The sequence below is a fragment of the Oryx dammah genome, unplaced genomic scaffold (genome assembly GCF_014754425.2).
Source record: "Oryx dammah isolate SB20612 unplaced genomic scaffold, SCBI_Odam_1.1 HiC_scaffold_8, whole genome shotgun sequence".
NCBI lineage: Eukaryota > Metazoa > Chordata > Mammalia > Artiodactyla > Bovidae > Oryx > Oryx dammah.
The window spans coordinates 36,812,059-36,838,548 of NW_024070192.1; the positions used below are offsets into that span (position 1 = coordinate 36,812,059).

The 26,490-nt window shown below is 46.0% G+C and overlaps 1 protein-coding gene across 1 annotated transcript in view; it reads right to left on the reverse strand.

Moving 5' to 3' along the window:
* Positions 1–21,319, reverse strand: part of PITPNM3 (PITPNM family member 3) — a 77,972-nt gene extending 56,653 nt beyond the window's left edge. The window contains exons 1-2 of the mRNA XM_040243688.1: positions 21,000–21,319; positions 11,228–11,335 (exon numbers count right to left, since the gene is read on the reverse strand). Of these exons, the coding sequence (XP_040099622.1) occupies positions 11,228–11,335; positions 21,000–21,144 (253 nt within the window). The 5' untranslated portion in view covers positions 21,145–21,319. The remainder of the gene's footprint in view (positions 1–11,227; positions 11,336–20,999) is intronic.
* Positions 21,320–26,490: the final 5,171 nt, after the last annotated feature.

Sequence of the window (26,490 nt, forward strand, 5' to 3'; positions counted from 1 at the left end):
TCTCTGGAAAGCTGGAGGCAGAGAAATTGATCAAGGACACCTAGACAACGACTGCTCCCTTTGTCTCAATGAGAATGTGGCCTTGATGACACTAAGTTTGTTTCAAAACAAGAAGGGCCCTGATTGTAAAGAGTCTCTTGAGTGACAGCTCATAGACTATTAGTATAAATTAATCTGGAAAAGATTTGTAAACCCTGAGCATAAAAGATTAGTGACATGGCAAGATCCAAGTGGAATTTATCCCAGGAATGAAAGATTGTTCGATATATGAAAATCAATCAATGTAATACACTGAAGGACAAAATACTGTATTACAATCGTTATAATATAATAAAGGACTAAAACCACATGATCACCTCAATAGATGCAGAAAAAGCATTTGGCAAAATCTAACATCCTTTACAAAACCACTCAAGAAACCAGTAATTGGAGGGAATTTCTTCAACAACATAAAAGACTACTACAAAAAAAAAAAAAAAAACCCACAGCTAACATCATATTTAGTGATGAAAGAATGAAAAGTTTTCCCCTATGATCAGAAACAAGGTAAGATGTTGGCACTCATCACTTCTTTATTTTTGTTTCTGATTGTTGCTGGGTCTTTGTTGCTGCATGAGCTTTTCTCTAGTTGCTGTGAGCGGGGGCTACTCGCTAGTTGCGGTGCACAAGCTTCTTATTGTGGTGTCTTCTGTTGTTGCTAAGCATTGGCTCTAGGGCACTCGGGCCTCAGCAGTTGAAGCTGGTGGGCTCAGTAGTTGTGGCTCCCAGGCTCTAGGGCTTGGGGTCAGTAAATGTGGCACATGGGCTTTGTTGCTCCTTGGTATGTGGAATCTTCCCAGATCAGGGATAGAACCTATGTCTCCTGCACTGGCAGGCAGCTTCTTTACCATTGAGCCACGAGAGAAGCCTGGTTCTTATTTATCATTTCTATTCAGTATTATACTGGAGAATCTAGTCAAGAAAACGAGACAAGGAAAGGAAATAAAAAGCATCCAGATTGGATAAGAAGAAGTGAAACTACCTCTATTTGGAGGCAGAATAAATAGAAAATCCTAAGGAATCCCCCCCAAAATAAAACCAATAAATGAGTTCAGCAAAGAGGAAGGATACAATACCAGTTTGCAAAAATAAATTGTATGTCTATACACTTGCAATAAACAATCTATTTTGATTATAATAGCATCAAAAAGAATAAAATATTTAGGAATAAATTTAATAAGTGTAAGACTTGTACACTGAAAACTATATGTAAAACATAATTAAAATAAATTAAAGAAGACCTAAATAAATGGAAAGACTTTCCACATTCATGCGTTCAGTTCAGTTCAGTTCAGTTCAGTTCAGTCGCTCAGTCGTGTCCGACTCTTTGTGACCCCATGAATCGCAGCACACCAGGCCTCCCTGTCCATCACCAACTCCTGGAGTTCACTCAGACTCACGTCCATCAAGTCAGTGATGCCATCCAGCCATCTCATCCTCGATCGTCCCCTTCTCCTCCTGCCCCCAATCCCTCCCAGCATCAGAGTCTTTTTCCAATGAGTCAACTCTTCGCATGAGGTGGCCAAAGTACTGGAGTTTCAACTTCAGCATCATTCCTTCCAAAGGAATCCCAGGGCTGATCTCCTTCAGAATGGACTGGTTGGATCTCCTTGCACTCCAAGGGACTCTGAAGAGTCTTTTCCAACACCACAGTTCAAAAGCATCAATTCTTCAGCACTCAGCCTTCTTCACAGTCCAACTCTCACTTCCATACATGACCACTGGAAAAACCATAGCCTTGACTAGACGGACCTTAGTCAGCAAGGTAATCTCTGCTTTTGAATATGCTATCTAGGTTGGTCATAACTTTTCTTCCAAGGAGTAAGCGTCTTTTAATTTCATGGCTCCAGTCACCATCTGCACTGATTTGGAGCCCCCAAAAATAAAGTCTGACACTGTTTCCACTGTTTCTCCATCTATTTCCCATGGAGTGATGGGACCAGATGCCATGATCTTCGTTTTCTGAATGTTGAGCTTTAAGCCAACTTTTCACTCTCCTCTTTTACTTTCATCAAGAGGCTTTTGAGTTCCTCTTCACTTTCTGCCATAAGGGTAGTATCATCTGCATATCTGAGGTTATTCATATTTTTCCCGGCAATCTTGATTCCAGCTTGTGTTTCTTCCAGAGATCAAATTGCCAACATCCGCTGGATCAGGGAAAAAGCAAGAGAGTTCCAGAAAAACATCTATTTCTACTTTATTGACTATGCCAAAGCCTTTGACTGTGTGGATCACAATTAACTGTGGAAAATTCTGAAAGAGATGGGAATACCAGACCACCTAACCTGCCTCTTGAGAAATCTGTATGCAGGCCAGGAAGCAACAATTAGAACTGGACATGGAACAACAGACTGGTTCCAAATAGGAAAAGGAGTATGTCAAGGCTGTATATTGTCACCCTGCTTATTTAACATTCATGCATTAAAAGACTAATATTGTTAATCTAGCAATACTTCCAAAATTGATCTACAAGATTCAACAACAGTCCCTATCAAAATTGCAGGTGTATTTTTTGCAGAAATTGGTTCTAAAATTCATATGGAAATGCGAGGAACACAGAAGAACCAAACAAACTTGCAAGAAAAGAATTTGCAAAATAAAAAAAGTTGGTGGACTCCCACTATCTGATTTCAAACTTACTATAAGTGTGCAGTAATCAAGACTCTGTGATACTGGCATAAAGATAGACATATATATCAGTGGAATAGAAGTGAAAATCAAAAAATAAATCCATATGTTTATGATCAATTGATTTTTGACAAGGGTACCAAGATAATTAAATGGAGAAAAGAATAATTTTTTTTCAATAAATATTGCTAGTACCACTGGTTACCCACATGCAAAAGAATGAAGTTGAATCCCTACCTCACATCATATACAAAAATTAACTCAAAGTGGATCAAAGGCCTAAATACAAAAGTTGAAACTATGAAACTCTTAAGAGAAAACATTTTTCATGATCTTGCATTAGCCAATAGCTTTTTAAATATGGCACCAAAAGCACAAACAATAAAATAAAAATAAATAAATTGGACTTCATAAAAATGTTAAAATTTGTGCTCCAAAGGACATTAACAAGAAAGTGAAAATACAATCCACAGAATGAGAAATATATGTAAATTATATAACTCATGAGGGTATAGCATCCAGAATATATAATGAACTCTTACAGCTCTACAATAAAAAGACAACCCAATATTTTTTCAGCCACACTGCACAGCATGTGAGATCTTAGTTCCTCAACCAGGGATCAAGCTGGTTTCCTCTGCAATGGAAAGATGATGCCCTAACCACTCAACTGCCAGGGATTTCTCAAGACAATCCAATTTTTAAATAAGCAAAAGATTTGAATATATATTTCTTTAAAGAAGATGAATAATGACCGATAAGCACAGGAAAAGAAGCTCAACATCATTAGTTGTTAGGGAGATGCAAATCAAAACCACAAGTATGTACCACTTCCCCCCACTAGGATGACGGTAACCCAAAAGACAGACAGTAACGAGTGTTGGCAAGAGTGTAGAGAAATTCGAACTCTTGGTAGGAATGTGAAGTGGTGCAGCCACGTTGGAAAAGAGTTTGTCAGTTCTCCCAAAAGTTAAACAGTTACCACACAATACAGCAGCTCTACTCATAGATATATATGTATATACTCAAAAGAAAATATGTTTGCACAAAAACTTGTACACAAAAAATTTTACAGCATTATTTATAATAGCCAAGAAGTGGAAACAACCCAACGTCCATTGACTGATGAATGGATAACCAATATGTGATATACCCATGTGTGTGTTAACCGCTCAGTCGTGTCTGACACTTTGCGACCCCACGGACTGTAGCCCGCCAGGCTCCTCTGTCCATGGGATTTTCCAGGCAAGAATACGGGAGTGGGTTGCCATCTCCTTCCCGACCAAGGAATTGAACTCAGGTCTCCTGCAGTGCAGGCAGATTCTTTACTCTCTGAGCCACCGGGGAAGCCACCTGATATACCCATACTATAGAATATTATTCACCGTCAAAGTGGAATGAAGTACTGATTCAATGTACAACATGGAAGGATCTTAAAAACATTATGCTAGACAAGACATCAGACACAAAAAACCCCACATTGTTTGACTGCATGTATATGAAATTCCAGGGCCCTGGGAGAAGAAAAGTTGGGAGTGACTGCTCATGGATATGGGGTTTTTTGTGGGGGAGGGAAGGGGGGTGACAAAAATATTCTGGAACCAGATAATAGTGATAATTGCACACCTTCAATACTATATTAAAAACCATAAAACTGTGCACTTTAAAGGGATGAATTTTATGATATGTGAATTGTGTCTCAGTTAAAAAAAGAACTTGGCAAGACTGCTTTACTTGGACAATGTTAATGACAGCTGTGTGCTTCCTTAGACAATTAGAACCAAACTCGCTCCTGCTCTGTGTTATAATCTCACTTATGGATCTTTGGCTAATTAATCCAGTCTGACGTGTGAGTGGTTTATTTCTATCCTCCTCTGACCTACCAGAAAACTCTGAAACTGAAAAGAACAAGAAGATAGATGCTCTAAACAGCACAGAATGAGTCCAAGGCATTCATATCAGATTATTACGAAAGAGAATCAACCAGAGTGCCTGAAAATGAAAAGATGATTGCTTTAAAAAAAAAAAAAAAGCACACACACTACATAGAAGAGTTAATCAGAAGAAAGGAAATAGCCAAAGAAGAGAAAAATTCGTGCACTGTTGGTTAGCTGGAACCAGACTGCTCCAGAACCCAGCAAAGACCAGAAAATAAGAATAGACAGGGAAAGTTGAGACATGGTTCAAGCATCTACCTAATAGAAGTTTTGGAAGGAAAAAATACAGAGAAAGAAATAGTTGAAGAGATAATCGAAAGAAAATGTCACAGTAATGGAAAAAAGAGGACACCAAGTTCAGACACGGCAAAGAACAAAACCTCATCTGCAAACTTGGTTGTGAGTTTAGAATGCAAAGAATAAAGCTTTTAAAAACTGAGTTTCAACAAGAAGGAAAAACAGATTACTCACAAATTTGCCTCAGATGTCTCACCAACAACACTAAATTCAAGAAGGCCATGAGGAATGTCTTCAAAGATAGTTTGGAATATGGTTATGGATGCAGGCAAACTTGCCAAATGAATGCATGTTGAGAAATGCAAAGACTTAGAAAATGATTATCAGCAGTTCCTACTTGAAAGAATGTCTTGAGATGTTTCAGTCAACAGATGAAGTAAATCCAAAAGGAAGTCGTGGAATTTAAGAAGCAGCAGTAAAAACTATACACTAAAAAGGATGAATTTACCTAATGTAAATCATCCCTCAGTACACTTAGCTGAGAAGAATGAGGAGGAAGGGGGAGGGAAAAGGATGAGAAGAGAAGAGGGGAGATCAAACAAGCCCGGATCACTCTTGCCATTTAGCATCTATCTGAAGATCCTGTGCAATGCAATTGAATAAGAAAAATAAGTAAGCTGGCTAAATATTGGCAAGGATATAACTGCTAAGATTTGTAAACAATCTGACGCTCTCCCTTAAAAAAAAAAAAAACCCAAGAGAGTCAACTGACAAATTATTAGAGCTAATATGAAAATTCAGCCAAGTGGCAGGAATTTAAGAGACAAATATTTCAAATCTATAGTAGATGAATTATTTATGAAATAGGTAAAGAATTCCTAGAAACCAATAACCTGGGTTTAGTCCCTGGGTTGAGAAGATCCCCTGGAGAAAGGAATGGCTACCCACTGTAATATTCTGGCCTGGAAAATTCCATGGACTGTATAGTCCATGGGGTTGCAAAGAGTTGGACATCACTGAGCAACTTTCACTTTCACTTTTAATAATAAAAAGACAATTCAATAGGAGATGAACAAAAGCCATAATTAAGAAACAGAAAAAAGAAAATAGTCAACACATCGATGAAAAAATGACCACTCAATAGCCATCAGGTCAGGTCAGGTCAGTCGCTCAGTCGTGTCTGACTCTTTGCGACCCCATGAATCGCAGCACACCAGGCCTCCCTGTCCATCACCATCTCCTGGAGTTCACTCAGACTCACATCCATCGAGCCCAAGATGCCATCCAGCCATCTCATCCTGGGTCGTCCCCTTCTCCTCCTGCCCCCATCAAGTAAGTACAAATCAGAACAAGAAAATGTCTTCACCTGTCAATCAGGTACAATCTTAATGTTTGATAAGATTAAGTCTGGTGAGCTTGTGGGAGAAATGGTTCACCTGATCCACAGTTGGAATGGATATACATTAACATGGCTCTTTTAGAAAACTGTTTAGCAGTATCTATTACAAGTTTCAACTGCTTATACTCTTCATGCATGGATCATTGTTTTAATGGTGAAAAATCCCAATGTCTATCACTGTACAATGGTTAAATAAATTATGGTACATCTACTGTAGAGAATACTATAATGTGGGTAAAAATAGCAAGTCCCCCAAAAGAGTCAGTCTCAAAGACAGAAAGAACAACAAGGTCCTACTTTATAGCACAGGAAACTATATTCAGTATCCTGTGACAAGCCATAATGGGAAAGAATATATATACACATAACTGAGTCACCTTTCTGTACAGAAGAAATTAACACATTTTAAATCAACTATACTTCAATAATTTTTTTTTAAAAAAAAAAAGCTAAATTCCTCTGGGGAAGCAGAAAAAAAAACCATCCACAGACAGTGGGAGAAAACACTCATACATGAGTAATTAAAACTCTAAGCCCTTGCTACCTATGAGTGTAGGGTCTAAATTTACACCACTCATGTAGAATGGAAACAAACATGTAAATTCAGCATATAAATGTCTGAGATCAGTGAGACCCTCAGGTGCAGCAGAAACACAAGATCAGTCTCTAGAAGGACAATTTCAAAAGCTGGGGGACACAAGAGTCCCATACAAAACAAAAGGGTGGGGTGCTGACCAGGATGAATTCACAGTTAAAAATGAAGAAGCAAAACTCATGGGGGACAGATAGCATGCATGCAGACACACACACACACACACATACATGCACACACATGCACCAGAATTAGCACCCTCAAGAACTGGAGATAGCAGAGCAGTCTGAACGTGTCTGTGCAACACAGGCTCTAAATGACTGAGAAGATCAAAGACGAGCTATAGAACATAATTAAGGTTCAGAAGGAAGAAGGTCCAAATTCCAAATTCCATTTGGAATTTGCAGAGTGTGAAGTGGTTTCGGGACATCCAGGTGGAGCAAGTAGGGGGCTCTTGGAAGTATGAGTCTGGAGCCCAAGGGGGAGGTCTTGACTGGAGATGGATTTGGGGGCTATCATCAAGGGTAGCTGTGATTGGCCAGGACATGAACCGTGAGCAGGGGGGTATCTCTGGAGTGAGTCCTGCGTTGAAGGGCAGCAACATTGAAGGAGGCAGGGTGAGAGCTTAATCTATACTACCACATTTTTTTTAAATTAGAGGATCATTACAATATTGTGATGGCTTTGCCATACATCAACGTGAACTGGCATTAGGTAAACATATGTTCCCTCCCTCTTGAACCTCCCTCCCACCTCCCTCACCATCCCACCCCTCCTGGTTGTCACAGACCGCTGCGTCATATATCGAACTCCCACTGGCTATCTATTTTGCATATGGTAATGGCTATGTTTCAACACTATTCTCTCACATCATCCCACCCTCTCCTTCCCCCACTGTGTCCAAAATGTCTAAGTCTCCTTTGCTGCCCTGCAAGCAAGGATCGTCAGTGCTATCTTTCTTGATTCCATATGTATGCGTTAATATACAATATTTGTCTTTCTCTTTCCAACATACTTCTTTCTGTATAGCAGGCTCCAGCTTCATCCACCTCATTAGAACTGACTCAAATTGGTTCCTTTTTATAGCTGAGTAATATTTCATTGTGTATATGTACCACAACTTCCTTATCCATTCATCTGTAATGGACATCTAGGTTGCTTCCCTGTCCTAGCTATTGTAAATAGTGCTGCAATGAACACAGGGGTGCATGTGTCTTTTTAAATTCTGGTTACCTCAGGTGTACCACCAATTTTGACTGCAGCCTTTTCCAGAAACTTCCTCTCCCCGAAAGAGTCTCCTGAAGCTCTCTCCTCAGGCCCCAGACTCAGCCTGTCTTGCTACACTGTTACCTTGACCATGACCCTCTTCCTCTGCTGTGAGCTCCTACCAGGACCACCAGGCCAGCCTGCTTGTCTTTATTTCCCCACCATCCTGTGTTGAGCCCATGTCTCAGCTCCAAAAGTGACTGTTGGAATGAATGAAATGGGTGTGTGTGCTCTGCCATGTTGTGGGAATTCATATTGTGAGTCCACAGAGGGATGGGACTCAGAAGGAATGAAACAGGTTTGGTTTCCTCTTCCTCATCCCCTCCTTCTCCCTCTCTCCTTCTTGCTCCCCGTTTCATACTGAGAGGAAACAGCATCAGTTCTCAGACTCAGGCAAACAACTGCCTTGAATCCAACCTCTCATGAGCTCCACAAAATGTTTGCTAGAACTATATTTGTGCAAGACCTTTCACTCTTCTTCCCCATCCCACATTATAATGACCTGTCACTGAACGCACTTTGCAAGTATCAGCTCATTTAATGCATACAACTTGTGTGCCAGCCCCATTCTGCAGATGGAGAAACCGAGGCTCGGAGAGGTGATGTGACTTTCCTGGCCACAAAGTCATGGAGCAGCAGGCAGGGCCAAGGTTCAAACCCAGACCTCTTAGCTTCCAGAGCTTCAGTTTCAGCCTCTCCCATCGACCTCCCTCGGCTTCCTCCTCCCCTGCCCTCCCAGCTCACACTGCTTCTCACTCACCACCTCCTTAGCTCACACTGCGTCTGAGTCACACATTCTTTGGCAGACAAGTACGGGCTGGGATGGGAGGGGATGGCCAGATGGGTGGTGAGTACAAGTCTGGGTTTGTCTTTTCATTGCTCCCAAACACCGTCCTGGGGACGCACTTGGAGTCCATGACCCCTTCTGGGCTCCTGCCAGGTTGTGGGAATGGAGGAAAGGGCAGACCCAGTGTCTGTCTGCACATGTGTGGCTGGAGAGACAGGTCTTAGAGACCAGACTCAGAGCCCATCCTTTTGTAAAGGTGACAGTGGTCCAGGAGGGCCCTGCCTTTAAGACTCTGGGTTGCTTGGACCTGACTTTGCAGGAACTCAGAGCTGCCTTGTTGCTGTTGTTCAGTCAGTAAGTCATGTCCTGCTCTTTGCAATCCCATGAACTGCAGCACGCCAGGCTCCCCTGTCCTTCACTATCTCCCAGAGTTTGCTCAAACTCATGTCCATTAAGTCAATGATGCCATCCAACCATCTCATCCTCTGTAGTCCCCTTCTTCTCCTGTCCTCAATCTTTCCCAGCATCAAGGTCTTTTCCAATGAGTCTGTTCTTTGCACCAGGTGACCAAAGTATTGCAGCTTCAGCACCAGCCCTTCCAATGAATAATCAGGGTTGATCTCCTTTAGGATTGACTGGTTCAATCTCCTTGCTCTCTAAGAACTGCCCAGCTTGGTCCAATTTGGGAGGTGAAGCCCTGGTCTCGGAATCAGGAGACCAGCAATCTGAGGGTGATACTGCTACTAGCTTTGAAGGATCTTGGGCAAGATTCAGCTTCTCTCCTTTGTAAAATGGAACAGTTACCCCAGGCCTGTGCATTTCTCAGGATGGGCCACCTGCTTTGGGGAGGGCTCTGAATGGGGGAAGCATGGATGAGGGGGTGGGTAAGAAAATGAACAGATGCCGGGGCAAGATGGCTAGCACCAAGATGGTCATTCTCCTGGGCTGAAGCAGGACCATTTCACTGAATACCTCCTGATTGGTAGCCTGGCCCAGACCATGACTGAGAAATAATGGGGTCAAGAGAGAAAGGAAAAGAGGAGATGGGGACGAGAGGAGTAGGAGGAGTGATATACTGGGGGGCTGGAGGGATAGGAAAAGCTAACAGAAGCAGAGGCACCCTGGATCCCAGATAGGGCTCTAGCCCCAGCTCTGCTATTCACTCCTGTGTGACCATAATCAACTACAGCACCTCTCTGAGCCTCAGGTTCCCCTAAGTCATCCAAGATTTTATGAACTCCTTGGTTCCATCCTTCACTTGCCTTTCAAAGCCTGGCTCCATAGGTTCAGTGTCAAGAACACTTCCTTGAGCTTCCTCTCCCGCCTCCTTCTAAAATTCCACCTCTTCCCCCCCAAAAAAAATAAATAAAAAATAAAATAAAATAAAATTCCACCTCTCCCCTCTGACCCAATAACCCTCAGATTAAGGGTTGACTCCCCAGCACACACGTTTTGACTTACATCGCATCACATAGCACAACACAGAAGCCTCCGTTAAATCACCTTTGGCCCCTCCTGCATGCATGTCTGCTAAGTTGCTTCATGGCTGACTTTGTGCGACCCTATAGACTACAGCCCGCCAGGCTCCTCCGTCCAGGGGATTCTCCAGGCAAGAATACTGGAGTGGGTTGCCATGCCCGGGGGATCTTCCCGACCCAGGGATCAAACCCGTGTCTTTTATGTCTCCTGCATTGGCAGGCAGGCTCTTCACCACCTGGGCAGCCCTTGGTCCTTTCCACCAAGCACATATACATAGTAGTTGCTCAACAAATATTCTGCTCATGGTGCTAAATGGTCAAATGGACAGATAAGACTGAAAAGATATGCCTGCTTTGCCTGCTGATTAAGCTCCTGGTCAAAACTCCCCTCCATAAAAAGGCTCTGGATTTATCCTCAGCCCCCTCCTTCTTCAACAATTCAACCAAAGGAAGCGACAACTCCGACTGCTGCTCTTCTCCCCTTGCCCATTCTCAAAGGCTCCTCCGGTGGTTACCTTACCTTACTGGAAGATGCCAACAACATAGGCCTGGCAGTCCTAGGAGCTGGGATCCCACCACCTGCCCTTAACTACCCACCCTCCTGAATGATCATTCGATGGACAAAGGAAGCTCTGTTGAAGTACCCTAGAGCTTTTCTGCCACAGAAAATCCTGCAGAAGTCCCCATGAGCATTCCTGTAGGTCACAGATTTCAAAGGTTGTAGGTGAAGTCCCAAGAGAGACAGATGACTCTTAACAGAAAACCCAGGTTCTAGCCCCAAATTGCCATCACTTCGACCCCCCACCACCATTCTCCAAAACACACATAGGTATACACCCAGACCTCAGAGGAGCAGGATCTCACCGTGATGCTCCTCCAGCTTCCCCATGGTCTCGATCTGCTCCACCAGGTCATTTGAATTCCACTGGCTCATCCCGATAAGGATGGCGTTCTTCCCTTCAGCCACCTCCTCTGTGGAAAGAAGCAGAGAGGGGCATGAACAGGCAAGGCTGTGTAGAGGTAGCCCTAACAAAAGCTTATATCTCAAGGAGTGTTTATTTCTTCCTATGAGCTGAAGTCGATTTCAACTATTGAAGGTGTCTGTAGTTACAGACAGGTATAAGACATGCAGAAATTTTTCATTCCAAGAATGCATTGTTGTATCCTACAGGACCCCCATGTTACAGTAAAAGAAAGTAACAAAGAAACAGTCATGAGAGAGACTGAAAACTCACAGAAGGCTGCATTCCTAGCACTAAGAGTGGTATTTCTTGAAAAGTAGTGTGTTTGGGAAGTAAAAGCAAAGCCCTGGAATTCCCCTGGTAGTCCAGGGGTTAAGAATCTGCCTTTCCATGCAGGGGACTCAGGTTTGATCCCTGGTCAGGAAACTAAGATCCCTCATGCTGAGGAGCAACTTAAACCCATGCACCAAAACTACAGAGCCCACATGCTCTGGAGCCCGTATGCCACAACTAGGAAGAAGACTCTGTGCCACAACGAAGACCCTATGTGCCACAGGTAAGACCCAATGCAGTAAAAAATAAATACATTAATTTTTTAAAAGAAAAGAAAAAGCAAAGCCTTGCCACTGGGTAGCAGTTTTTCTTTCAATGAATTACTTGACTTCTCTGAGCCTCAGTTTTCCCATCAGTAAAATGGGACTGGCAACATCTAATCATAGAGTTGTTGTGAGGATTAAAGGAGATAATGAATATAAAGGTCTTGGTGCATAGGGGGCTGCTTATACATGGGAGATGTTAAGGACATTTCTTCACACAAGGAGGGAGTTGCCATCAGTATTTGAGCATACCAAGATTTGGCTGAGGTCAGAGCAGCTTTGGAATAACTGAGAAAGCAGAAGACTTCTGCCTTTAAGCAGCGAGCTATATGGAAACTTTAACCCACATCTCAACTTTAAGAACCTCTTAATGTTTCCATCCTCCCTTTAGTTTTCCCCTCAACCCTGTCTCTACTGTTGTCCTTTCTTGGTCTGAAAGGACAGGAATTGGTGGTGAATTAGAAGTGAATCAGGGGAATTGGTGAGGTCATATTCCCTAATCACACTGAACACCAGCCCCTGGGTCCTACACATCAACCACACACATCTGGTGCTGTCCCTCATCTCAAAAAGGGATATTTCCTCAAGAATAAACTGCAGGAATGACCCCACCCTCTCTTTAAAGAGTCAAGCCTTCCTGGTAAAGAGCTTTGCATTTTTTCTCATAGAACAGACATTAAAGGGTACTGAGAAGAATCCTCAAGCTCATCATAACCAAGAAAAAATGGGTCTGATCTGACCCATTTCACTGCCAAAGAACTTCACAGAGCAGATGGAACCAATATGGTGGATCTGAAGCTTGGGGAGCTGTCCAGAGTTCTGAATCCATAATCTAGACCCCATTTCAGGCTAGAACACTCCCCCTTCCTGTCTTACTTGACGTGTTTATTTGATCTATTTAATGACATTTATCAAATCTTTACCATGTATTGAGATTGTTATGTGCTTTACAAATATTAATTCATTTCATTCTCATAACAATGCTAAAAGATAAAATTCTTATCATCTCCATTTTATAGACAAGGAATATGTAATAGTTCAGTAACTTGCTGAAGATCACTGGCCAGAGCCAGGATTTAAACCCAGATATACTACTTCGAGAGTCCTAAAATCCTGCCTTCCTGATGGCTTGCCCTGGACATCCTGTATTGGCAGCCCAAGTGCCACACGCACCCAGACAATTTCCTGAGCCTGGGGTGTTCCATCTGGGCATGGTTTACACCTGTGGGCTGCATTGTGTTCTGGGCAGAACTCTGACTTTCAGTCCTGAGTTGCTCCAAATGAACCTGTGCCTTTACAGATGGCCCTCAACTGTTTCTGCTTTCTTATCTCTTAAGTGGGAATAACACTCTGGTTCCACAACTCTGTCTAGCAAGCTTTCATGAGAACAAATGACACAGTAAACTTGAAAAGTCTACACAAGTCAAAATGCTGTGAACAAATTAATGTTGGAGACGCAGGATCACTGGGGGTTTAAGAGTTCTATTCTGGTGTTAGATTGACTCTTTTCAATCCTGGATGCACCATCTGCTAGCAATCTGACCTTGGACGGAAACCTAGGCTTCATGAGCCTCATCCATAAAACGATATCATGGTAATGCCCAAGTCATAGGATTGCTGTGAGGACTAAATGAGACAATGAAGGTAAAGAGTCAGTAAGCATCAGTAGCACACAGTAGGAGCACAGATGTGGATAAAAGCACAGGAGGGTGAGGTACCACCCCTCTCGCCACCAGGGTATGTGATGTTTTCCCCTAACACTTGTTCTGCTGCTGGCTGCCCCTGTGTCGTTCTGTCCCAGTTCCACAGTGGAGGCATCAGGGTCAGCCTGTAACCCCCCTTGAGCGCTCAGTGACCCAATCACGCAGCTCTCTGCTTGTTCATTTAATATTCCTCCTACAATGAATGGATTCTTGAGCAGTGTTATATGCCATGTGAGACATAACCTCCATCCTGGAGGAAATCAGTTTAGTGAAAGAAAAAAAAAAAAACACATGGGAAATTGACCGTCAGATGAGCGAGCTGGGGCTCCTGGTCTAGCGCTGGGTATACAGCAGGTGCTAACACATCCTAGCTTCCAGTTCTTCTGCCATGCATGATCCCTATCTCAGGCTGTCTGTGATGCTATCAGAACCCCGAGAGCTCCCAGCTTCTGAGGCTGAGCGTGCACCATCCTTGGCATCTTTCCCCCTCTCCCTATTTATCTACCTGACCCACCTCCATCCTTCCCTCATGGTCTTCTGTCTGCCTTTCTAGGAAATGCATCTCCTTTCAAACTCTCCCCATGGTCCCCTCTGCTTGATGTCTGGCCCTTCCCCTGATCTCTGTCCCTCTGGGTCCTCATGTTTCTCTGTCTCAGGCTCTCTGTCACGTGTGTCCCTCCCTTTAGGCCTCCATCATGATGAGTCTTGGCACTTGATCTGTCTTTATCCCAGAACCTCTCTCCTCTCTCTGAGTAACTGTGTCTCTTTCTTGTCCTCTCTCCCTCTCTGGGTTTCTCTTTCTCTCTCTGGGTGCCTGCCCCTCAGGATCTTTCTGGCTCTGCAGGTCTCTGACCTCACTCTCTCCTTCTGGGTCACTGTCTCTCTTTCAGCTCTCTCCTGTCCTCTCTTGGTGTGTCTGTTTGTGTAACTGTGTTCGTGTGTGTGTGCGTCCTCTCCCATCCTGACTGAGTCTTGCTCTCTCTCCCTCTCTGCTTTCTCATATTTTCCCTGGCTCCCTTGCACTCTCTGCACGCTCCCCCCGCAACCCATAGCTGTCTCTCCAGCTGCTCCCCCAGCTTGCAGACAAGCTTTCTCTCCCTCTCTAGGCCAATCCTCTGCCCCTGCTCTCAATACTCAGCCTTAGATCTTCAGTCTAGCAACAATGGGCTTGTCCCCTGAGTGGAAGCAAGAAACACATACACACACACCAACACACACACCAGCACACACACACACACACACACGTAAAGAGCAGCCAAGAAAGCTCCTTTTACAGTCATTTAGACAAACCAGGGAGCCATGTGCCTCAGCCCTGAGCCTCCGCTCTATTTCTCTTCATTGTAGTACAAGCCTCCCAACAGAGGCCATGAGGCCACAAAGGGCTTGTTCAGACAAAATCCTGGTTATTGATTTCACTTTTCAACTACTGATGACTGCTCCTGGCATGCCAGTTCCCAGCCCCGGTGACCTCTTGTGTGGACACGGGTTTTGCATGTACTTCACCCCTAGTGAGCCCCAGCTCCTGCCCAGTCCAGGTGCCAGGCTCAGCTCAGCCCCCAGCACCATGACCCTGGCCTTGACCCCAGACTGACTCCTCCCCTGGCCAGAGCCTGGATACAGCAAAAGCCTTTCTTCCCACCCTGGGGCTTCTGTGTCTGCTGGACCCTCAGGACTTCAGAGCGGGGAATCTCCTTGCCCTGTGCCAGGCAGGCTTCACCTTCAGTTCATGGAGCCCAGGGCTCGGTCACCTCCCACCATTGGCTGGTCCAGTTCCCTCTCTCACTCCTTGCCACAGACCCACATTCCAGTCTTTCCAAGGACCTAGACACGCCCTGCTCTGAGGCCTCTGGGATACATGATCACTAACCTCCCTGACTGTTGAATGTTTGCCCCATTCCCCTACCTGCAGCCACACCATCGCCCTCTCTTCATCACATGGGGGTCCCCACTCAGCGCATTCCCAGAAGCCTTTGGGGCAGCTCCTTGGCTTCTGCTTCTCTACTTCCACTCCTCCAAAGAAAGGGAGGGTCAGGGGTCAGCGACACACCTATGCTTTACATCTCCAGGGGCTCCTTGTCCAGCTTCCAACAGCAACATCCTCCACCCATGAGACAAACCCTGTACCCTTGCCATGCTCCAGAGGAGGGTCCTGGAGCCCCAAGACTCAAGACATGCCTGAGGTCAGGCCGTGGCCAGTCAGTGCCCCAACCCTGGGGAGAACTTGGATGCTCTGAACCCAGACAACCTGTACCATTTTCCTCTGCTCCCAGAGACTCTGAGTTCTGAGTCTCCTTCCTGGACCAGGAGCAGGGGTGCCCAAGGCCACCCCAGCAACACATCCGGAAGGTACCGGGCCAGTCTGTCCTCACACAGAGCACTAAGCTGGGGCCCCCTTGCTCACTCTGGCTGCATCCACCTTCTTACTCACCACTCCGGGAAAAGCCTTGCACTGCTGCTCCCCCTGGCCAGAACGCTGCCCCAGATCCCCACATGGCTCATTTCTTGTTATTCCACTCTCAGCTCAAGGCTACATCCTCTGGGGACCTCCTACTCACTCAGTCACTCTATCAGAGCCCCATATGTTATACTGGGGGGGTGCCTCCATATTTCTAACAGCATTTGGCACTCAATAAACAACTCATATTTAAAATGTACAATCTGAGAATTCCCTGGCAGTACAGTGGTTAGGACGTGAAGCTTTCACTGCCAAGGGCCCAGGTTTAATCCTTGGTCACGGAACTAAGATCCTGTAAGTGGCACAGGATAACCAACCAAACAAACAAAAAGTACAATTTGATAAGTTTTGACATTTGTGCACAACCAAGAAGCCATCACCCCAATCAAGATAGTGGGCATATATCCATCATGCTCAGAAGCTGTCTCCTATCCCTTTTGACCCCTCCTCCCCACCCCCAGGAAACCACAGATCTGCTCCTGTTGCTATAGACTTGTTTGCATTTTTCTAGAGTTTTCTACTAATAGAACCATAGTATGCACTCTTTCTCGGCCTGACTCTTTTGCCTCCCCATGATTACTTTGAGATTCATCCATATCACTGGGTATATCAACTCGTTCCTTTCTTATTGCCGATACCAAATACATGGATGTATTGCCATTTGTTTATCTGAACACCCATTGATGTACATTTGGGTTGTTTTTACTTTGAGGCCATCATAATGCTGCTATGAACATTCAGGAACACATCTTTAGGTGGGCATATGTTTGCTTTCCTTTTGGCTAAAAACCTAGGGGAGGAAAGGTAATGATCAACTTTTTAAGAAGCTGCAATCTGTTTTCTGAAATGGCTGTCCCATTGTACATCCCCCCCCCCCAGCAGAGTCTGAATGTCCCAATTCTCCACATTCTGGTCGGTTATCATAATTAGCTATTTTAACAGGTATGAGGCAGTATCTCATTATGGCTTTAGTTTGTATTTTCCTAATAACGAACAATGGTGAACATATTTTCATTTTTTCACACTTCGTTTTTCACTAATCTACCTTCTTTGCTGATATGTCTGTTCCTTTGTCTTATTTTATTTATGGGACTTATCCATAGAACTCACTTGTATGTTGTCTCCCCATCCATCATCACTAAACTGTGGAGTCCAGGGAACTTCTCTGGAGTCCTGCGGACTCCGTACTCCCTATGCAGAGGGCGTGGGTTTGACCCTTGGTTGGGAAACTTATATCCTGTGTGTCGTATAGCATGACCAAAATAAATAAATAAATCCATGGGGGTCAGGATGGGGTCTACTTGCCCTGTGTCCCATACAGGGAATACTGCCTGGTACTTGATGGACAGATGCCCAATAATTACTTGAGAGAGGGAATGAGTGACTCCGAATTCTAGCCCCTGCTCTGCCTGACTCTTTGTGTGACCCTGACCAAGTTTCCCAGCTCTCTGGCCTCAGTTTTCCAGCCTGTAAAATGGAGTGGGGGTGTTGAACTCAAAGACCTTGAGGACCCCCAGCCCTGACATGATCTGGGTTTGAAGCATGTCCCTTCTTGGCCACCATGGGTTTCCCCTCACTCTTCACTCCAACCTTGCCATGGCTCCCCAGCTCTGCTTGGACTCTATCGACAGGATAGGGTATGGAGCCTCTTGGGTCAGAGCACCTGGACCTCATCACCCACCCTGTAGCATCCAGTGAGAGGTACCAGCCACCCTGAGGCCCCACACCTGTTGCCATGGCCCAGGGAGTCAGCATCTTGCCCAGGGGTTGCTAGAGACCCAGAGAGCTCCATTGTCCTGAGTGCCCCTCCCAGTTCCTCCCCTTCCTTACATACGCAACCAGAGCCCCCCAGAGCCTAAGAGTCTCTCTGTTACCAGACCATGACCCATGAGGATCTCCCATCCCCCATGGTAAACCCTAGTGCTGGATCAATGGGCTGGAGCTTGAGGGAGAAAGGGAGGGAGGAGGGCCCCATCTTCATTAATAAGTCAAAGGAAAAAGGCCTGGCCTGGACACTAAGCTCCTGGCTCCAGCCCCTCTGCCGCACCACGATGTGTGATCTAGATGGACAGGCCCCTTCCGTGCTCTGGCCTCTGCTCCTGACAGTGTGGCTCCACTGCAGCGGGAGGCGGAACCGTGGAGGCAGGAGGACACAGGCAGGGACGGAGACCACGACCAGGCCAGGCCAGGCCTCAGCTCGGGACCGGGGAAAGAGGCGGCGAGGCGACCCTTCGGAGCACACCCAGAAAGCCCGCTGGACCCTTGCTGCTGAGAGAGCTGCTGGCTTGGCCTGAGTCAGCTCCTGGGAATGGAGAAGGAAGTTGGCTTTGCCTTTTACTGCCCCAAGCCAAGAAAACATGCAGAGGCCTGCCCGGGGACACCTCAGGGAACAGACAGGAAGTGGGGAGTTGGCAACTCAGAACTGAAGAAGGTTCCAGCAGCCTGTGGGCGGACCATGCAACTGAGAGCTATGGATGCTCTGGGAGAGGTGACCTAGGAAGGGGTGAGCGGAGACGTGAGGTTCAGAGTCTGGTAGGCAGTGCTGAGAGGTGGAAGTCAGGGAAAGAGGCAGGAGAGTCTGCAATCCTGGGATGGTGGAGGGACAGAAAGATGGAGGAAGTGAGGACAGTGGGGAGGAGATGAGATGAAGGAAGAGGTGGGACCACTCGTAAGAGAGGCGTTAGAAATAAGGCCAACTTGGGAACTGCACACAGAGCGGTGAGATGATGGGAGCGGAGGACGGAATGCTGAGGGTCCGCAGGGGAGGGTGGCCGGAGGGAGCCACAGCTGCTCAAAGGGAAGACAGGTGTGCGGGCCATTGGGATGGAGGTGGAGCTGACCGGCGCCTCCCGTAGACGCCTCCCAACGTGAGCCATCCTCGTCATCTGGGAATACAGAGCCCTGATGAACTGCAAAAATATTTTAAATGAAAGTGTTCTAAGCGTCAAAATATTGAAGCCGTTGTTGTCACACTGTGGGTTAGTTGCTATGGAGAAAGTCAGCCCCGGCTGCCACTCCAAGCAGACACCAATGGGAGACAGGCAAGAAGCCCAAAATGGGCTGGTGTGGGGCTGGCATCAGGAAGGGGACTTGGCACCCAGAGTCAAAAATGGGAGAGCCTCAGCTGGGACAGCATCCCACCGCCAGCCCCACTGTGATTCCTCCCCACATCATCTGAACGGGATATAGTCTCCACTTCTGGAGGCACAGAGCTGATAGGGAAACTGAGGCCCAGAGCAGGTGACAGACTTGCCCGACATCACAGAACAAGTCAATGGCATGTTCTCTGATGCCAAGTTCCAACTGTCTGAGACCATGTTCCAACTGTCCTGCTCTGAGCCCAGAGGTCTTCCCAGCACATGCTCCGTTTCTCTTTTCAAGACCCCGTTCAGCCAGGCATTTCAAGGCTGGTTCTATCTCAGCAGTAAGTCAATCTCCCCAATACAGTGACTTCCCAGAGGGGAGCTGAGCCAGCCAAGCAAGACTTGAGGACCCTCCTAGACTGGAGACCCTCCTGGGCTTGTGGGTCTCACCCACCCCTGCACAGTTCAGGCGCACAGCTGGGAGGGTCCTCTCTCCTGAAGTCCAGGCAGACTCTGCCTCCCACTGGTCCCCACACCTACCCTGCCCATCTCCATCTCTGAGACTGTGCTCAGGTCAGTCTCTTAGTCTGAAATGCCCACCCCATTTAGTGCCCTTTTCTCCAACCCTTATAAGCCTTTTTTACAAAGAGTTTTGTTGGAGGTAGACCTTTTTTTTTAAGTCTTAGTTTAATTTGTTACAGTATTGCTTCTGTTTTATGTTTTGTATTTTTTGCAAGGCATGTGGGATCTTAGTTCCCCGACCAGGGATCAAATCTGCATGCCCTGCATTGGAAGGCAAAGTCTTAACCACTGGATCACCAGGAACGTCCCCTTTATAATGCTTCTTGTTTTTCCGTCCTCACTCACATAGTGCCCCTTGCTACATCTGGTGTACTGGCCAAGCACCCGGCACCGAAATGCAGGGCTGATCTATCCTCCCCTCCGTCGTCTCTCCCCTGAACGTCTGCTATAATCCAACTGGTCTCCATCTCCACTCCAGCTCCCCCTCCCATCTGTAAGCTGATCTTGCATGTTACCTACCAGGTCACACACAGTCTCATCTCTCCTCTCCTAGAGCACACAGGCTTCCTTCACTTCCTGGAAGGCCCCATCGTTCCTGCCTCAGCACCTTCATACCTGCTATGTCCTCTGCCTAAGGCTCTTTCCTCTCACTTTTCACCTAGCCAACTCCTACTCTCAGTTCTACAGAGAGGATGTTAAGGACCTCCACCCGAAATTAGATATCCCCATCATCACTCTATTAACATTTGATTCTTCTTATTCAGAGGTATTTTTCCCCATTTGGGGGTTTTTGTTAGTATGTATATGTTTATGTGTTTTTTCCAGGTCTTAGTTGCAGCAGGCAAAATCTTCAATCTTTGTTGCCACATGCAGGGTCTTTGGTTGCGGCATGTGGAATCAGGTTCTCTGACCAGGGATTGAACCCGAGCCCCCAGCATTGGCGGCACCAAGTCTGAGCCACTGCACCATCAGGGAAGTCCCTTATTCTCCATTTGTGATTGTATTTTCCTTCGTGTCATTGTTTGACGTTTGCCTCTCCCACTAGACTGTAAGCTTGACCAGGGCAGTGACCATGTCTGTTGGTTTACTGCAGTACCGTGAGCACCTGAAATAGTTGAGCAATTCAGTAAATATCTCAAAGAATGCATGACAGGGTGCTGAGCCTCAGCCCTGGGGGAACGTACAGACTGGGTGATTATGAAGCAAGGAACTGCAGAGTCTGAGTGGGGAGAGAGATCAACTCCCAATGGCGCCCCTTCTTGGAGCTTCTAAAAAAGGTCACCCAGCTACTGATGGGAGGATGGGATTCACTCACCTCTAGCATCAAAGAATTCATCATCAGAGCTCTCCACTGAGTCACTGAGGACATTTCGAAGGTGCCAGGGGGCACCACCGCCCGGGGGTGGGCCACCTGCCAAAGAAAACACACCTGTTAACCAAGCTTGTGACTGTCGTGGCATGAAGGAGGTAGACGCAGACCACCCCTGGCCCAAGGTTTGGTCAGCATTCTGCACATCCCTGCCCTCTTGACTTCAAGTGCCCTGCCCTTCACAGAGCCATCCCACTGCTATGCTTTCATTTAAGCCCCAAACACTTCTCTGAGATGGCTCGGCTGGGCAGGAACAAGGGTGCCCATTTTGCACACACCCAAACCAAGACCAGAGGCATTTAGAGACGTTGCCACTGTGACGCATGTATCAGGAAGCATCAAGTAAGTTTCGCTGAGTTAATAAAAGATCTTAAAACAATAACAGGGTCTTCCCTGATGGTCCAATGGTTAAGAATCCACCTTCCAGTGCAGGGGACTCGGGTTGGATCCCTGGTTGGGGAACTAAGATTCCACCTGCCGTGGGGCAGCTAAGCCCACGCGCTACAACTACTAAGCCCAGGAACCCACGTGCCACAACTAGAGAGAAGCCCTCATGCTGCAATGAAAGACCTAGCCAAAAAGAAATGAATGCGTAATTAAATATTAAAACAATATAGTTCATTTCTCACTCACACACAGGTAGGAAGGGGACTCTGGCCACAGCAGTCACTCATAGCTGCCACCATATGATGCCAGCATCTCGAAAAGGAACTTCAAGGCTTTCAGGAGCAGGGGAGGAGAGCACAGAAAGTCGTGCCCAGTTGTAAACACGTCTTCTCACATTGACACACTTCTGCGCAGGTGTCATTGGCCAAAGCAAGTCACGTGGCCATGGCCAGCTTCAAGAGGGTGGAGGAGAGGAAAAGCTGACATCCTGATGGGCTAGAAGTGAGGTCTGCTGCACACGTGTGCAAGCCAGGCTGGGACTGCAGCCTCCCCTGGGGGGAAAAAAGCCCCAAACTGAGAGAAGGGGGACCAGAGCTTGCGTTCTGCCCTGTCTCTGCTACTTACAACCTGGCAGCCATTTTCACTCCATACTGCAGCCTCAGTTTCTCAGTCTATAAAGTATCAGCAACAATCAATCCCGAGCTGGATCAGAAATAACGCATGCTCAGCACCAGTATCTCGGGAGGCTCAGTGATGATGCCTGCTGTTACTACTAATACCTGCAGAGGCCAAGACGTAGGTTGGGGGGTATTCCAGAGCAGACAGGAACAAGTGCATGCAGAGGTTGTGGCTCCCTGGGGGCCCCAAACTCAGCCCCAACCCACCTCCTGCCCCGGGACCAGGGGGAGGAAGGCCAGAGATACAGATGGGTCAGGAGCCTCTCTCTCCCGCCCCCCATTTTCAGAGCCTCTTTACTTGGCACTTTTGGACTCTCGGGAAACCAGCTGATATCAGGCACATTCAGGAAGCGCTCCGATGGCTCCCAAGACACATAAAATACTGGAGATTGTGGATGAATTCCATCTAACTGTAAACACTAAAACCATAAAAGTGTTAGGAGAAAATTGACCTGGTAATTTTCCTGAGGAAGTAATCAGAGAAGTAGACAAAGATGGCAATACACAGTTGATCAACTCAGTGTTCTGGTGATACCCACCAACCGGAAGAAATCTCAGTGTCCACCCACAGAGGACCAGATGTATATTCACAGTCAGCAAGGGAACTCTTTGCAGTTGGTAGAAAAATAAAGTAGCTCCTTATGTATTAACAAGGAAAGATACCCATAGAGTATGGTTAAGAGGAAAAAAAATGCACATGGGTCCCAGAATCATGTTTCTTTTGATCCCATTTTTGAAAAATATACTCCTGCTTGCACACTGAGGATATGTACAGCATGTTAGTTAAGAACTCAGGGTCTGAGGTTGGAAGAGCCCTAGATTCAAGCTCAGGCCCTCACCTCTTAGAGGCTGTATGATGTGAGGTGAGTCCTGTCACCTGTCTGTGCCTCAGTTTCCCCAGCTATAAAGTGAGGAAAGTTCACACCTGCCCCCACGAGATTGTTGGAAGAATGAAATAAAATACACTGAAGTACTTAGCACAGGGCCTAGCATATAGCAGGTGCTCACAACAATAATTATTATATAATTATACTTACAAATGCTCTAAAATGTCTGGAAGGATAAGCATCAGACATCAATAGGGATTACCTCTACAGAGCAAAATTTAATAAGGAGAGGCAGGGAAAACTCCATGTTTACACTGCACATATAACTTCATATGACCATTAATTTTATAAATTCATCTTATCAGTGCTAAGATGTACATTTTTTCCCACACTTCAACAGCTTTGGAACTGGGGTGCATCTTATGTGGTGGCATGTCCTAATTTCGTTGGCATTGTTTATTCTTTCTTGAGGTATAGAAAATAGTGATGCATCTTACAATTCATTGCATCGTAATTCAGTGGAAAAGAGTAAAACCACCCTGCACACAGGGTTTATCTTCCTCTGTTCAGCCCTGGCCATCTAGTACACATGGCTTCTTGCATCAGCAAAGCCCCTACTTTGGTTCCCCGATCTGTGCAATAAGTAACCCGAAAGAGATTTTCCCCTGAAACGTTTCAACTCCGACTGATGCTTGAGGAGCTGATCTGGCACATAGCAGATGTAAATGAACCAGCAAGAGGTGGGCATTCCCCCAGCCTTGGCTAGAACACACCTCATGACGCATTCCCCAGAAAACCTGCTGCAGCCTCAGCTCACTGCACCCAGTTACGCTGCAGGATGCTGGCACCGTTTCCTGCCCTGAGCCCAGATCCCAGAACATAAACTGCTCCTGAAGGGAGAGGCCAGCACAGGTCAGCCCAGGGCCCCAGCCCTCCTGCCTATCCCTCCTGCCCCACCCACCACAAACTCCCAAACACACATTCCACTTGAGCTTCATGGCTTGAAGCCAAGCAAAAAGCACATTCTGAAACACAGAAAAGGCAGAGATCATAAGGAAAATCGACCTGGGAGTCACTTCTGGGTGTAAATCTGGGTCTTCCCCCACATTCCCAGTGGGAATGCTCTAAGCTCTCCATTCTCACCCAGCAGTGTGGAGAGCAGTCTGATCAGCAATTTCCTTCCTATGACCCTGGATTTTTTGCAAGGGAGTTGGAAGAATCCAGATACACCATAAGTATTTCTAACATGACTATGGGACCATTTCCCAAATGTATATGGGGGACGTTCTGGCCAGAGAAATAAGACAAGAAAAAGAAATAAAAGGTATACATATGAGAAAGGAAAAATAAAACTGCTTTTATTCTCAGATGGCGTGATTGTTTATCTAGAAAACAATAACTCTACAAAACCTACCAAAAAAAGAAACCAAAAACCCTGCTGGAACTAATTATTGAGGATAGTAAGATGACAGGATAGAAAATCAAAATACAAAAGTCAGTTGCACTCCTGTGTGTCAGAAATGAGCAACTGGAATTTGAAATTTGAAAAATAATACCATTTATAATAGCACCAAAATACAATAAAATAAGGAAGTGCATAGGTATACATTAAATGTATGTGAAGATTTCTGTGGTTCAAAAAATACAATCACTTAAAATCCTTCCTGATTTTACATTAATTTTTTATGTTTTCTCAATCAACAGATATCAAGGATATAAAAACTATCAGACATATGATATGAATGTGCAAATATCCCTTGCTGTCCAAATCTATTCCATTTCTAAGAAAGCAAGAATCTGGACAGTCAGGACAGTCATATTAACTTCATCTATTTGGTCCCTGAGTTTTGTATGATGAGCAGCAAGAGTTTAATTAGTGGTGGGTTCATCTAAAGATATATCTGTGTCTATTTGTCTCCTGAATTTAAATAGTGATGTTTCAGCGAGAGGGGACTGGCTATGGTGGGTCTCCTACCCACACAGTGTACACTTCACCCACAAACAAAGAAGGGCAACGGCATTCCTGTCAACCTCCCCCTCCTAAAGAGAGCTTGTGTTAGAGCTTGAGGAAAAGAGGAGAGCTCTGGAATTTGTCCCTCCCTCGCCTCCCCCACTGCATCCATCCTCGAGGGCCACCATCACCTTAGGTCATCGCAACACCCACACCATGTGATGGGCTGGACTTGGTGGGAGTCCCAGTGGGGAGAGCCCGGCAGCAGGGAAGCCTGCAAGGAGCCTGGTTCAGCTCCATTTGAAGGAGATGTTCTTCCAGCTAGAGATGGGCAGAAAGGGAGTGGGGCTTTGGGGGTGTCAAAGGAAGCTGCCCATCCTGCAAGGCACTGTATTAGGTGCTGGGGACATCGTGGTGAATAAGAGGGACGGGGTGAGGCCCTCCCAAAGCTTACACTCTACAGGAGGACAGAGGAGGCAGACCTAAAACAAGGAAGCAGCAATAATCCTTTCAGCAGTAGCAAGTACTAGGAAGAATGTAAAACCGTCCCTTCCCACCTCCACAATGCCCTTTTTCCTCAAGTGTCTCTTACAGTGTCATCATAGCCTAGAGAACAGACAGGCATGAGTGCGTGGATCTCTACATCCACTGAGGGATGATGACAAGGGCATTTGGCTCCATCGTCAAAAGCCCTCTGTCACCCGGTGAGTTATAAACACTGGACCGGTGCTGTCTCTCCTTCCACATGAACACTTCACCTGAGTGTCGAGTCTCCTTTGTGGTCAGTATCTACAGTTGATTTTCTCTTTAAAAGCAACTTTTATCGGGTTTAGTGCCATCCTCTTTGTTTTCAAAATGCATACCTTCACTGGTTTTTAAATGCACAGTCTACGTTTGCTTAAATCTGCTACAGTCCTTCCCTCTTTGCAGACAGGCTGCTCAAAACAGCTTCTGGAAAGGTGGGTATTCAATACACAGGGGATCTCAGTTATCTACCCTGGTGCAAAAAAGAACTTATGAGAATGGATCATGTGGGCTTCCCTGGTGGCCTGGTGGTAAAGAATCCGCCTGCCAATGCAGGAGACACAGGTTCAGTCCCTGGTCTGGGAAGATCCCACATTGCCATGGTACAATCGAGCCCATGTGCCACACCTACTGAGTCTGTGCTCTGGAGCCCAGGAACTGCAACTACTGAGCCCACGCTCCATAACTACTGAACCCCTGGGGCCCCTAAAGCCCACGCTCCGCAACAAGAGAAGCCACTGAAATGAGATGGACACGCATCGCAACTAGAGAGTAGCCCCCAATCTCCACAACTAGAGAAAAGCTCGAGCAGCAACAAAGACCCAGAGCAGACAAATATAAAACAAATAAATAAAATTATTTTTTTAAAAAAAGGGACAGATCATGTTAAGAAGCAGCCGTCACCTGGCGTATGGAGGAAGATGTTCCCTTCATCTCTTCCTTCGGCATGCAGGGTTTTTTATTTTTTTTAGCAAACAGCAAAGGTCATATTTCAAAAAAGGAAAACACTGATATAGAGTCTTGGGAGGGCATGAGAGGAAGGCTTTTCTGAAAATGTGGAGGGTCAGTGG